The sequence below is a fragment of the Homalodisca vitripennis genome, chromosome 3 (genome assembly GCF_021130785.1).
Source record: "Homalodisca vitripennis isolate AUS2020 chromosome 3, UT_GWSS_2.1, whole genome shotgun sequence".
Taxonomy (NCBI): domain Eukaryota; kingdom Metazoa; phylum Arthropoda; class Insecta; order Hemiptera; family Cicadellidae; genus Homalodisca; species Homalodisca vitripennis.
This window is the reverse complement of record NC_060209.1, coordinates 67,041,853-67,056,242: the sequence shown is the minus strand read 5'-3', so window position 1 is coordinate 67,056,242 and position 14,390 is coordinate 67,041,853. Positions and strand designations below refer to the sequence as shown.

Sequence of the window (14,390 nt, the reverse complement as noted above, 5' to 3'; positions counted from 1 at the left end):
AATCTTTTCGGTTATTAGTGCAGGAAGCTTTTGGATATAAGATTTTCATAAAAAAGTACACCTGTAAAACAAAGATATAATTTCTTTGATATTTAGATGTGTCAGAAATGGCAACTCAGACATATATTAGCATCAAAAATGTTATTCATTTACTTACTTAATTTTTAATTAGTTGTTATATACAGCTTTGAATAATCAATGTGCAATATATTCATGGTGTAAACATTTATTGTTGATTAGAATTCACATTGATTCAATTTTGATAAGATATTGATTTTTTTTAATAGGCCATCACTAGGAACATATTAACAATATTAAACAATATATTCACATACTTAGACTGTTTGGAAGATTAATACACATACTTAGGCCAGTAAAACAAGGTGATAATTATAGAATCAAAAATATCAGAGAATTAGAGGAGTTTATAAACAGAAAAAACATATTTAAGGTCAATAAAATCATCTAGAATTAAATGGCTAGGACAAGTAAAAGTAAAGTAAAAAGTAAAGTTTTTAATGTAATTTAATGTATAACAAGTCTCTATAACAAGTATCCTATGTGGAAGAGTTCAAAACACCAAAATCTCTACTTGGTGTTGGGATGGATGGAATAAGAAAAGGCAGGCTGAGAAGATGGGAATGGAATGTGGAAGAAGATTTAAGAAGAATAGGCATTATGAACTGGGGACAAAGGATGCCTGATAGTATGACTAGGTGATGGCCAGGGTAATGTAGGTTAATACATTATTATTTCTTTAAAACAATTGTCAGAAGATTCACTTTGATGTCACTTTTACTTTGTAATGCATACATTTTCAAGTTGTTAAGTTATAACAAATAGTGTTTTTTTTTTTTTTTTTTTTTTTTTTTTTTTTTTTTTTTTAATAGTCTCTATATGCAAATTTTTTTTCAAGTGGTATTGGATATTTTATATTACGTAAGTGACAGTAAATAAACTATACACTACCTAAGAATTGTATTTTTCTTAAATTCATAATAACACTGAGAACCATACAAAAACGCTTTACTTAGCTGGATGGCAGAACATTTATAAACAAAACTCTTCTTATAATAGTGTTCAATAATGTTTTTTAGTATTATTTCTAATTCTGCCTTAGTAACTAAATAAATCAAAGTTACTGTAAATTTTTACTTTCATAACATATAACTGTTGCTTTTATATGAATATTGTATTTAGAAAATAGTGTCATGGAGAGTTTGCAATAGATTACCACACAATATAAATTATATTAAATTGGGATGTATCATCAGTCTATTATAAACTAACAAGAGAATCTTTATATTGCAGGAATAACATTTTTTTTAAGGCAAATGCATTCTACTTGGTATATTCTTACAGAGTTTAGATGTTCTTTTTCACTAAAAATGTATTAACATTTTAAAACTCCCATTAATTTCCAAAATAAAAAATAAAGAAATAAGTTACTACAAATTCAATTTAACCAAACATTGTAAAATTAATAACTAAACTAAGAAAACATGATAATTAATAATGCCTGTTGCTGTAGCTAATAAACTTGTAAAATCTCTATTATAGTTGATGTCACGAGTCGAACTTGTGAAAACAGAGACCTTGAAATGAATATTTGCGTGTCAAAAAATATTCAAGCAGATTCCATCACACTATTCTATTTTGTTTTGTTCTCTTCACTTATTTGTTTAACATGCTGTGTTGTCTTCCTTACCTGAAGTATTTTAGAAATGTCTGAAATGATAAGTTAATCACTGAAGAAAGATTAGATAATGGCTTCTTTATTGGTTTGTAGTGCCAGGCATTGATCTAATGTTTGTATTATTTATATTGAATAGTGAGTTTTGTTGTAATAGATAAAAATAAGTAAAATAATTTTGAACTATTACGTTGAATTTGCTATTAAGTAATTTTATAATTCCAACTTTTGTGCGTTGTTTTTTAACTGGGCATTCTTACTTGAGATATTATCTTATGGATTTATTAGAATTAAGACAATCAATTCACTATCATTATCAGTGATGATGCAATGGGTTCATATTGTGTTGATTGTACTACTAAACATCTTCCTGGATTCTGATGCCTTTGTAAGTATGTATTTGTGTATATACAAATTTCACTACTTTAAAAAATGATACATGTAAAACTATTTTAAAATTAATGCATTTTCTAATTTTATATTATAACAGTTGAGTCTATGTATTTACTAGTTCGTTTGCCTGATGAATTTCTTTGTTGTTACATACTACAACTACCAATATAACTATAACTATCAATATAATTTATAAATAATACATGTGTTGTAAAACTACCAGTAATTAATTTACCAAAACTACACAACTATCATTTTATGCCATTTATGGAAACTTTCTGAGAAGAGGGCTCTTGAGGAACAAGTGGATATTTTAAATTAAATATAGGTCAAATCCATTATAACTATAAGATGATTAAATGAGAGCAATGAGTGCAAAATTAAAGTTGGACACTACAAAAATGAAATATTGGAATGTTATTGAATTATTATTACTAACATTGTTTATTTTGTGAATCTAAACTCGGTTTAAAAAATGAACTTTCAATAGTGAAAACAATGCAGTATGACAATATAGTTTCTTTAAAAATTCATGATTACACCCAATCAGTCTGTTTAATTCTGGAAGATGTGTATAAATAATTTTAAGATTAATTTCATCGGTAAATAGAATGGTTCATGCTTTTGAAAATGTTTTGCTATCTAATGTAGTAAATAACAATTTATAAACCAGAGTGATAGTATGCCTTATATATCGGGTGTTCATAAAAATATAAAAAATAATGTCTTATTTCTCTAGGCAAAGTTAAGGCACTACAAAAATGAAATCTTGGAATGTTATTGAATTATTAATACTAACATTGTTTATTTTGTGAATCTAAACTCCGTTTTAAAAATGAACTTACAATAGTGAAAACGATGCAGTATGACAATATAGTTTCTTTAAAAATTCATGATTACACCCAATGGTCTGTTTAATTCTGGAAGATGTGTATTAATAATTTTAAGATTAATTTCATCGGTAAATAGAATGGTTCATGTTTTGCTATCTAATGTAGTATATAACAATTTATATACCACAGTGATAGTATGCCTTATATAGCAGGTGTTCATAAAAATATAAAAAATAATGTCTTATTTCTCTAGGCAAAGTTAAGGCTAAGAAGCCCTCTCTGACACTACACATACAAAAGGTACACTGTACAAAAAACACACCACCAAAGCACACTTTACTATTTGTATGTACAGTTTCACTAACTTTATTAAAAAAAAGGTAAACTTTATATTTGGAATGTTGCAGGATATCCCTACAGGAACAAGCACAAAGTCAGAGAGAGATAGAGATACGTCTCCACCTAATATGTTTATTCCCGCAGCCAGTCCTACCAATCTGTCAGCAACAATTTCTGCATTCAATGTCACCAGTAAACTGCTGCAGCTCAATGTTAGTTGGATTCCCAGTAAAGGTCAGCTGTCATAAATTTATACACAATTTAAATTTGTTCAAACACACAACAAAATCGTGGTTAAATCTGTCTTAATACTATTTTTAAGAAATGGGTTTTAAAGGCCATTCAATCCTTAAAAGTAATATGTTGTTGTCAAAGATCTGCTTTTAAAATCCCAATAATTCCTGTAATGTATGTATATATATATATATATATATATATATATATATATATATATAGAGAGAGAGAGAGAGAGAGAGAGAGAGAGAGAGAGAGAGAGAGGACAAATATAGAGAGAGGATTCATTCATAGGATAGTAACTGATTTAAGTTAATAGCCCCTGAAAATAGCAAACGAAGATCTGTAGATCCAGTATTCTTAGTTTTTTTTATCTTCTAGCACCTAACCTGTTGGTTTATATAAAAGTTGTAGTCAAATGGTAAAGCAGAAAAGTTAAAAGAAATTAAGGTTGATTGACAATTTGGGCACCTCAAAGTCTTACTAAAAGATATCATGTATAATGCGTGTTGAAATGTGCAAGACATTGGTATTATCTCTACAAATTATTATTTTTTGCATTATTCGACCAAAAAGTTTACTGAAAACGGCAAAGAGGTGTTTTATTATTGTCATTGTGTTGCTATTGAATAGGATCTTCAAAATGACATGTCACAAGATAGGGATTGCGATTAGAAAATTTAAAATTATCTCCCATAACCACCTTTGAAAAAGGAGGGAATTTTTTTATCATTCAAAAAGTCCAAAAAAGTATTTTAATAAGTTTGGTGAAGGTTGTACATCGATATCTCAATCCGTTTGGAATATATCCACCCTGAGCTGTAAGGCATTATGTGCCCATAACTTTTGCTGGGAACGTTGTAGAGATGTTTTATTCATGTCGTTGTGTTTCTATTACATAGACCATTAAAATGATACGTCACAAGATAGGGGAATCCATTTTGAATATATCCAGGCGTATCAGGACTCAATTAAAACCCTGTATACTCAGAACATTCAGCAGCTTAAGCCAGTAGTTCACCATGCTTTTGTACTAATAATGGGTCAAAACTGATCCCTCAGGAAATATGAATTTTATAAAACCTATATTTAGTCTTATCATTTTTAATTTTATACGAAATTATTAATATATATTCATAAAACTTCTGTTCTATTAGATTTTTCATTTCACAGTTTAATTGTTATTAATGAAATCTCTCTGGTGCTGAGCAAAGAGGTTACAAGGACCAAAACGATTTTTTAAACTAAGTGGTGTAATTAAACTGAGCATGTTAATAATAAATGTTCTTAATGTTATAAACCCAAACTTTGTTTATACAAAACAATTGTGGTACAAATATTCTCTGAATGCTTTTCTGCTATGAACTAAATTCCTAAAGCAAAAGATGTTTGTTTCATTTATCTTAAACAGAAACAAGCAGAGAACACAGTGAAGCAAGTATACAAGATTTGCAAGAGATATTCCTGCAATAAAGCTATAGATTGTGTTTATGGTATAAACAAGTGCAATAATCATTTGCGCTTTTTCACCAGATGGTGTACCAGCTAGCAGTTACAATCTACACGTGATACCATTGAATGAATCTGATCCCCACTGTGCCAATGAGCCTTATTATGTATTCATTGAGGATGCTGTAAGTATGCCTTTCCTTTGTTATAAAGATTATCCAGATGTAATAGATATAGTATTTTATTTTATAACAGATTTTAGATTTCATTTGATTTACAGCAATTTTTTTTAACTGTTATTATACTACGGCTAATTATAAAATTATTTGCATAGAGCACTAATTTTTCACTTAAATAATTAAAAAAATAAAGATATACTCTGCATTATTTTCCTTTTTGTGATATTGAGGCATCGGTGATTTATAAAACACTTTGTAGGTTTAAAAGTAAATAAAAAATTTTTACTTCTTCTATTACTAACAGATACAATTTATGCTATTGTTAATGTTTTATTTTATTCCATTTTTAATATTATTAGCATTCTTAATCTCTATCTTTAATCACCAGCCATTTTTAATGGGCTAACCAATAATTAAGAATTGTATTGCCATTGACACTTTTACACTGAATGGGGAAAGTCAACTTAGTGTTCTAAATTATACAAACTAAATTTATTTTAAACAATGTAAAAAAAAAACTGTGGTTATTACAGAATGAGAATTATTACAAATAATTATTACAGAATATTAACTTAGGTTAATAACGTTACAGTTTAAATATCAAAGTATGCTTGCTGGTTGGAAGCAGTGATAAACCTCTAAACCAGTCACTTACTGTAACAAAGGAAAAAGAAGCCAGGAGAGAAAAAAATGGGAAATGTCTTTATTTATTTGAGGTGAAACTAAAACCTGTAATTCCTCTCTTTCACTTAATCTCTAGAACATGTTTTTTTCTTTAATGTCTGTGAAAGATATCAAATATTTGCAGGTATTGGGTTTATTGGTTTTTCTAAAATCAAAACCCATTTTTTTCAACAAGTACATTGAATGGGAAAAAAGTAACGGATCTGTTATAAAATGTCAAGACTTTACCTGTTTATTGTCTTTTTAACTTGTATAAACAACTGGCTTTTAGAACTAAAAACTTTTTTTAAACTCAACTATTGTATGGTTGTGAAAAGTGTGGGAGAGATATCTAAAAAAACAATTGAGGTCAATGTTTTTACTAACATTGTTTACATCAACACAGGAATACTGCTATTAAATACTTTTAACTTAACGTTTGTTATGTTTGTAGAACCGTACTCACTGGATGGTCTCACCTAAGCCTCTGGTTATGGGAGTGCACGAGTCCAACTCTCGCCTAATAGCTCCAGACTGCAATTATAGAATTAGGCTGGAAGCTAATCCCCATGATGGCAAAACTTACACAGAGTTAGACATCAAAATACCTGGTAAGTTTCCCATTTCTTGGTGACATTGAAATTTTCTCATTAAGTATATACAATACCTGTTTAACAATAGATTTGAATACAATTTTTTAATGATAAAGTGATTAATATGTTAATGAATATTTTCAGATTGTGTAGAACAAATTTGTAGCTGTCGCCATGCATCAGAGCTTCCCAGTCCAAAGTTGCAAGTTAAACAAGTTGACAGCCAAGTATTGAACATCACATGGCTTCTTGCAGAGCATCATAATATATCTTCATTTATTCTCAGGTACATTGATACTTTTTTAATTTAAGTTAATATATTTCCTTACTCCCATGGCCATGGACACCCACGATGGTTTGTGGCCTCATCAACTGGTGGCCTCCATCTATACTAGCCTTCAGCATCCTCTTCCACTCCTGCGAGGTTCTTTAGGTTCCTCTCTACTTGGTCCTTCCAACATTGCTTTCATGTCCCACAGGATCACCTCTCCATATTTTCGTTACCATTTTCCTTCCTCTCTTCTGATCAAGTGTGCTGCCCACCTTAATAAAAGTTAATAAATCTGTTAAAAATATAGATTAAGTACATGCAGTTTTTTCACTACATGTAGAAGATAAAATGCATGGACTTTTACTCTAGTTCTCTTTGGACAGTGAGTGCTTATTAGACATGTTTCAAATAATCTATCCTCTGATATTCTGTCTCTGTAGCAGTTGCCACTCCCATTGATTAATTTGCTTTCAGAGGAAGTATTTTTACAATGAAAGTAGGATAGTTAAACATTCTGAAATTGTAAAAACTCTACAGAGAGCTGATAGTAACTATGGTTGTAAGAGACAAGAGGTCATTGCGTTGTCAGGTTGATCAAAGATAACTGAGGAGAGAGTGCCAGAAAATAAAATTTTCCTTCTCTTTGTTTCTTGCCATTATGACAATTCCTATGCTTACCTGTTCCAATTCAAAGAGCATTTACTATGAATTTTGAATTACATCAACCTAACCTTTTCCTTTACTGAAAGAGAAGAGTAAATAACAGAACTCTTTATTGATGTCAGCCAACTCTAGTAAAACTTTACTTACAGAAAGTGGTCTCTGATTGGCAGGCAAATATAGAGCCACTGTTTGGAGGCTCTGTCTCAAAAGTACAATACTGACATTATAACTTTTCTGTCTAACACTGACATTAATATCACTAGTCTCAAATGCTTAAAGAAACAATCCCTAGAATTCTTTAGTGCAACTATATGAATATAAATTTATAGATAAAATAAAATGATCACCAAAGCTACACAGGGTTGAATAGTTCATCCACAGGTTTGGACAATTAAAAGGAATCAATATTTTAAGTATCAATCAAGGGTAGATCCAGTACTGACTGTCAGGAGGGGCCACTTTCATTTTAGTTTGCCTTTACTGTAACTGTAACAAGAACTTTTTCATTTCGATACAACAAAAAATAAAATGTTTGGAAAGAATTTCCTCACTCTCAAAGTTTAATTCCTTAAGTTAATTGTATGGTACGATAATTAGTTTTTTAATAAAAATATCTTTTTTAAACTCACAGAGGGGGCTATTCTTTTGAATTGTTCCATTTTTTCTTTTGAATTGTTTAGTTGAAAATTTATTTTTGTAGAAATGGTAGCATAGAATTACGAAAACCTTATACTCTCCAATATAAATAAATTATCTATGCTCCTAAAATTGTAGTCATTAGTTTAAACAAGTTATCTTTATGACAAAAACTAGCTGTTACCCACGGCTTCGCACGTAATCTTTAGAACCAAAGTCCTTATATTACTTAGTAAAAGCAATTATGATGTAATATGATGGGAGTCCTATACAAATTTTAAAACGTAAGTAGGCATACATCAGGTAGATATTATTTAAGTTCATGGTAAATAGTATCAGAGCTTAACTTAATTATTATATCATGTTTGGCACATGTAGGAGCATTTCTGGTTCTAATTAAATATATACATAATGTCACAGCTGAATCTGCCTTGTCATCCCGATCAACAAAACACAAATCTCGGATCACACAGGTCTCGGAAACTTACTTCGGTCAAAAAGCGTATATTTCCAGTCCTTGTCATATATTTCAGGTCTAAGATATTTCCAGTACCATAGTAGAGTTTGCCTTGTTGTTCTGACGAAGAAAAATGTACATACTTTCGTAAAAACCGAGATGCCTACTTCGGTTAAAAAGTGCCTACTTAAGACCGTTTAAATTCACTTACCTATTATGTCACAGTTTAGCTTGCCATATTGCCTCAATCAATACTAAATACGTTCGATTATCTAGTTCTCGGAAATCTATTTTGGTCAAAATCGTGTTTACATAGTTGAGTTTGCCTTGTCCTGATGAAGAAAATACATCCTGAAGTAGGACTGAAAAGCCTATTACAACTTAGGGGGTCCTACCAACTTCTTATGTACTTTCGGTACAAGAGGAAAATCCTTATTAAGGTTATGCAACATTCCAAAATAATCGTTGTTAAAGTTTTGCGTTACACTTGTTTTTTGGACTGAAGCCAGGGAAAGAATGAATCGTTGAGGCATGTTAAAATTCATTTCTCTGTTTTTCCGTAAACCATTGTTAAAATGTAATATCATAATGTCAAGGCCAGTTTAAAGTAACTTATGTGAAAATATTCATAACTTTGTTCATTAAGGTTAGTTTTATAACAGTATTTAATGCATTAGATGATTTTAATTCATCACTGGCGCAATCTGGAGTAAAATTTATATATTAATGTTTTATTTACTATCTGCATTACACTACCGATTTTACTTATTTACACTGTTTACTTATTATTGATAAAATTTAAATGTAAACAGATGTTTCAGAAAGTTTGTCGAACTAAAGCTGTCAACAGCTGTTTAGTGCCAGTTTAATTTGAATTATGAAACGTAAAAACTACAATTTTTTCTGAATTTCAAAATATTCCAGGTAACTTTTCTTAACTTTTTCTTCATAAAAACCTTCCTCGGATTTCAATGGACATTTTACAAAAAGAATTAACCGAATTGGTCCAGCCGTTATCGAGATTAGCGCTTACCAACACATTTCGCCATTAATGTTTATTTATAAGAAGATAATAACACATTCGTTTTAAACTGTGGTAATAATTTATTTATTTCAATCAAAGACAAATAGTTAAATATAAAAGATCACATTTAAAAAGACATACAATATAACATGTGAGGAAAGTCCAAAATGTGTCATATGTTTATAATTTGACAATATTGTATTTATTCTTCTGACTTGTGAAGTGCTGAGTCTTTGCACAGGGCAGGTCCCGAAGTGATCAGTGGCACTCTCTCTGCGATGTACAACCTCAGCTGGTTCCGCAGTGTGCCTGTCTCAGCCGCAGACATGTACCATGAGACTTACACAGCCAGTGGTGCCAACAGATACGCAGCCCTCGTGCGAGTAGTGGACCTACAGCATTGTCTAGGACCAGAGACACAGCTTACTTTTTCTGGTAGGAAAAACCTTCAGGGTTGAACATCTTAATGTTTTTAATTAATTGTAGAAGTCATTTGGACAAAATCAATTCAAACTAGTAGAAATATATGAGAATGCTTGAAAAATTAGTAAAAAAAATTTGATTTGTTTTGTACAGTAATACTGAGCAATTTTGTACAGTGAAGGATTTAAACTTAATGAAATGACCTTATAGGTACAGTATTTATATATTGCTTGCTTTTCATACCCAGAATACTATTTTTATTTTCATTAACTAAATCAAGTAATTTATCTTTTTTTATTTAGAGCATATCACTATTTTGCAGTTGGAGACAATATGGAGAATAGTCAAGCTGTGTTTACAAAAAGGGAGGTAAGATTTAAACTTGTCTTCTTTAGTTCCTTTTTAAGCCTTGGATTTTAGCTATGCTGAAGTTCCCAAGTGCAGTGATTTCATTACTCTTGTAACATATTACATTAAGAAACCTCTCTGGGAATCCAATTATAAACAACATTACAGTAGTAGTAGAAGAGGAAAGTCTTATTGGGCCAAGAAAACCAGATGAAACTTTCTTATAGACTGAATTTTCATGTCACTTTTCCATGTAAGGAGTACAAATTCAGAATTATAAAAATATATATTTGAACTATAAAAATATTTTTCATATATAAATATGTCTTGAAAACTCTCATATCCTTTCTGAAAAATTCAATATATAATACAGCTAGAGATGTATCGTAGTTTAACACACTGACTGCGGCAGATGATTGTGACATTTTATAAATCATACATCTCTTATTGTCATAAATATGACATAAATCACTTAGAAATATAATAACATGAATCACTTTAAAATAATGTTCAGATAATGTTATTCTTAGTCAATTTTGTTCATGTTAAATTAATTTTATGTCCATCCACCTCATCCTCACATTCTTAATTTTAATCAGATTAATTTAAAATATAATAATTATTTAAACCTAAATTGATTTCCCTACCCCACAATTTTGAAAGCTGTTCAAACAAAGTAATAACTCATTTCCAATATTTTACTATCAAAACTCTCTTCAGCCAATATGGCGATGAATGTTAAGAAGACTACAAGTAAGAAAGCTGCGAACAACATTGTTGAGTACTACCACTTGAGTTGCCTGCCACCTCATTCTTCTATTTAACCTAATTTATTATAATTAGGTATAAAAATAAAATTGGAAGGAAATATTCACTAATCATTGTATAGAAAACAAAACCTATCTATCTATTTATTCACAAAATCTATTTATTTTGTACTTTTTGAGCTTAAGTATTTTCGTATATATAATAATAACAAACAACACAATTTAACAGCACATTACTACTACTCAGCCTGTCCTAAAGTCAGTATATGATTCTTGTTGCAGTGAAGGTGTTAAACATTTGGGATATATTTTTGTTTTATCTGAACCTCTTGGAATATAAACCAATTTAAGCTACAATTACATCAGACTAATTAGGCTACTATAATATTTGTTTGGTGGACAGTGGAATAGATGTATTTATTAAATATATTTTATTTTGTAAGAGTTTTAGTTTGGAATGTTTTGATGACAGCTTACATGCCTGAAGGGCATTTTTTGCTACTGAATAAATATGAATTACAAGAATCGTGTTCTATTTTACATTTACATTATTAATTATGTACAGTATTATATTTGAGAGCAATATCACAATTTATGGTCTTGTTTCAGATACTCTGGATAGTCTTGCTGCCTGTTGGATTATTTCTGTTACTCTTCTGTCTGATTGCATTACTATTTGGTCAGAAATATTTCCATTTATTTGAGCTTAAGCAAGACAACACTCATTTTGCCAGTTGTGGTTTCTTTTACAAAGCAGTCAACATAAAGAGGTAATATATTTGAAAAATAATGTTTATTATATTATTCCCATCTTTCTATGAAATTCAAGTTATTACTACTTAATTTTTATGATTCCAGTATTATTCTATACTTTAGAACAATTCTTACTAAGCAACTATGAATACAAATTGTTCATATGTGACAAAAAACGTTGCTAATGAAATAGCTTTAGATAATGCTATAGAATAATGTAATAGAACATTTTAACTCATTCTCGTTTCTTTAGCACAAAACATCAAAATTAATAAAATGGAAAATATGGTTTATACTACAAGGTAGGAGTAAACTACACCATATTTCCTGTAACAGGCTTCACTATGGTTGCATGCAAAATTTCAAACCTACAACTCATTTCATTCTCGAAATGTCCTGCAGTCAGATAGACATCATACAGAAAAGAAATTTTTCTCTCTCTCGCAGTCAAAAAAAGAAATTGTATGACTGATAGAATTGAATAACGCTCAGCCAAGTTCCATGGGTGGACACACACCATCATAGAACTTGTTCTTGTCTATGTAAAAATAAATTCAAATTCAAAATTTCTTTATTCAGACATGTAACAGATTACAAGAATAGCGTCACAATAAATATCAATATAAATTTATCATTTATATATTAAAACATAAAAATCAGTTTGACACTCACTGAAAAAGTAAGATTTGGCTATGTAGCCTTCTACAGAGTAAGTTAAAGCATTTTTACATCAAGGCAGTTATTGCTTTAGGTAATTATTAGGTAATTTAAGGGGATTTTATACATTTTTAAACATACCCAACAATATATTAATTCAAACAAACTCTCCAATAACTCATTTGAACGTTTGAAAGTTTTTGAACAAGAAAACCAGTCTCTTTTAATTGTTAATGAAGAAAATCAAATTCTACAGAAAGAAAATGAAGCTCTTAAGAATGAAGTGACAAATCTTCAAACTGTTATAAAAGTACTACAAGCAGATAACAACAATGAAGATCCTACACCTCCAAGCAAGGAATCCAGTTTTACTGTTCCCCGCAAAACTTTTAAAGCAGCAGCTTTACCTAACAACAGTAGACTCATAGAATTGAAAAATAGTTTTAATATTTTAAACAAAATTGACAATGGAAACTCAGAGACATGAAATGTTTTCAATATGAGAGACTTTCCCCCACTGTCGACTAAAAATACAACTTCTACAGGTATTGAATCTCTTAACAATATTAACACTAATAAAAAGAAAGAAACACAAAGAACCTCTGCACATAACACAGAACTCCAAAGTAAAGTGTTGATTCTATCAGACAGTCATGGTAAAAACTTGTTTAGAGGGGTCCAAAGTAGATCACTTGATAATGTGACTGTGATAACGAGACCTGGAGCTCCACTACAATATGTGACTGGTGACATTGAGCAGCTTACACATGGTTTCACCGCTAACGACTATGTAGTGGTCATTGGAGGAACCAATGATGTGGGTAAAAAACAACCTAATAGCATCGTCAATCAACTTATAGAAGTGCATACTTTTACTAAACATACAAATCTCATACTGGCAACCTTAACAATGAGACACGACAAACCACATTTAGATGAACAAATTTCACACATCAATGATAACTTGATGAAATGGTCTACTGGTGCTGAAGCTGTCTCTATACTGTCTCTTCACAGACTGCCTAGACATTTCTACACCAAACACGGTCTTCACCTCAACAAGCTTGGGAAGGAAAAGATCTGTCAAATGATTGTTGGAGCTACGAGAGAAATGAGGCAACATCGTATGGTATTAGAGCAGTGTGTAACATCACTGAGTGTGGCTGCTGAGCTCAAAAACCCTTCAGCAGATATCGTATTGCACCAGCTACCCCGAAACTGTAATAGATAACTTTATCACTAACATTAAATGTAAAAAGTTAAAAATATCGGGTATAATAACACACTTATCAGACCATGATGGACAGTTGCTGGAAATTTATGGTTTGGAAAATGAGTTTGGTTATAAAACTAAAAAATACTGTAGGAAAGTTACGAAGGCTAACACAGATTTATTTTTTAAACTTCTGGCACATGAAAATTGGTTAGATGTTTATCAAGCTACTGTTAAAACTAAATACAATGTTTTTTATTGTAAATTTGCTTATGCCTTTGAAACTATCTTTCCCAAACTACTAACAATAGAAAAAAATAACAATGTTAAATGGATTTCAAATGATGTTAAAATTAAAAATGATGAAATTGTGAAACTTGAAAAAGAATATAGATTGCTGAAAACCGAGATTTTAAAACAGAAAATTAAACAGTTAAAAAGGGAAGTTAAATTGCAAATTAATGATGAAAAAACAATTTTTGGATAATAAAATAATGAATTCTACAAATAAATCAAAATCTACATGGCAAATTATAAAATCTGAAGTTGACAACACTATTAAAACAAATGAAAATATACATATTGTTGTAGAGGGCAAAACTGTATCAGAGCCAAACCTTGTCAGCAATATTTTTAATGATTTTTTTTGTAAATGCTGTAGATAATTTAGTAATTCCGAACATCCAACCTAAAATTGTTAGTGAGTTGTCCTTTAAAACACAAAATTCAAGAAGATTCACTTTTGAATCTGTTAATGAAGATGCAGTTAAAAAAATTGTTATGGCTTTTAAAAATAAATTTT

General features: G+C 30.1%; 1 protein-coding gene across 2 annotated transcripts in view; it reads left to right on the top strand.

Annotated features, from left to right (window-relative positions):
* The first annotated feature begins 1,698 nt into the window (after nt 1-1,698).
* Nucleotides 1,699-14,390, top strand: part of LOC124357010 (fibroblast growth factor receptor 1-like) — a 31,111-nt gene continuing 18,419 nt past the window's right edge. The window contains exons 1-8 of one of the 2 annotated variants that reach the window (XM_046808379.1): nt 1,699-2,081; nt 3,327-3,492; nt 5,026-5,126; nt 6,238-6,394; nt 6,521-6,662; nt 9,669-9,862; nt 10,173-10,219; nt 11,575-11,735. In XM_046808379.1, the coding sequence (XP_046664335.1) occupies nt 2,016-2,081; nt 3,327-3,492; nt 5,026-5,126; nt 6,238-6,394; nt 6,521-6,662; nt 9,669-9,862; nt 10,173-10,219; nt 11,575-11,735 (1,034 nt within the window). In that variant the 5' untranslated portion in view covers nt 1,699-2,015. Of the gene's footprint in view, nt 2,086-3,326; nt 3,493-5,025; nt 5,127-6,237; nt 6,395-6,520; nt 6,663-9,668; nt 9,863-10,172; nt 10,220-11,574; nt 11,736-14,390 lie in introns of both variants that reach the window. The other variant, XM_046808380.1, reaches the window with a different exon arrangement.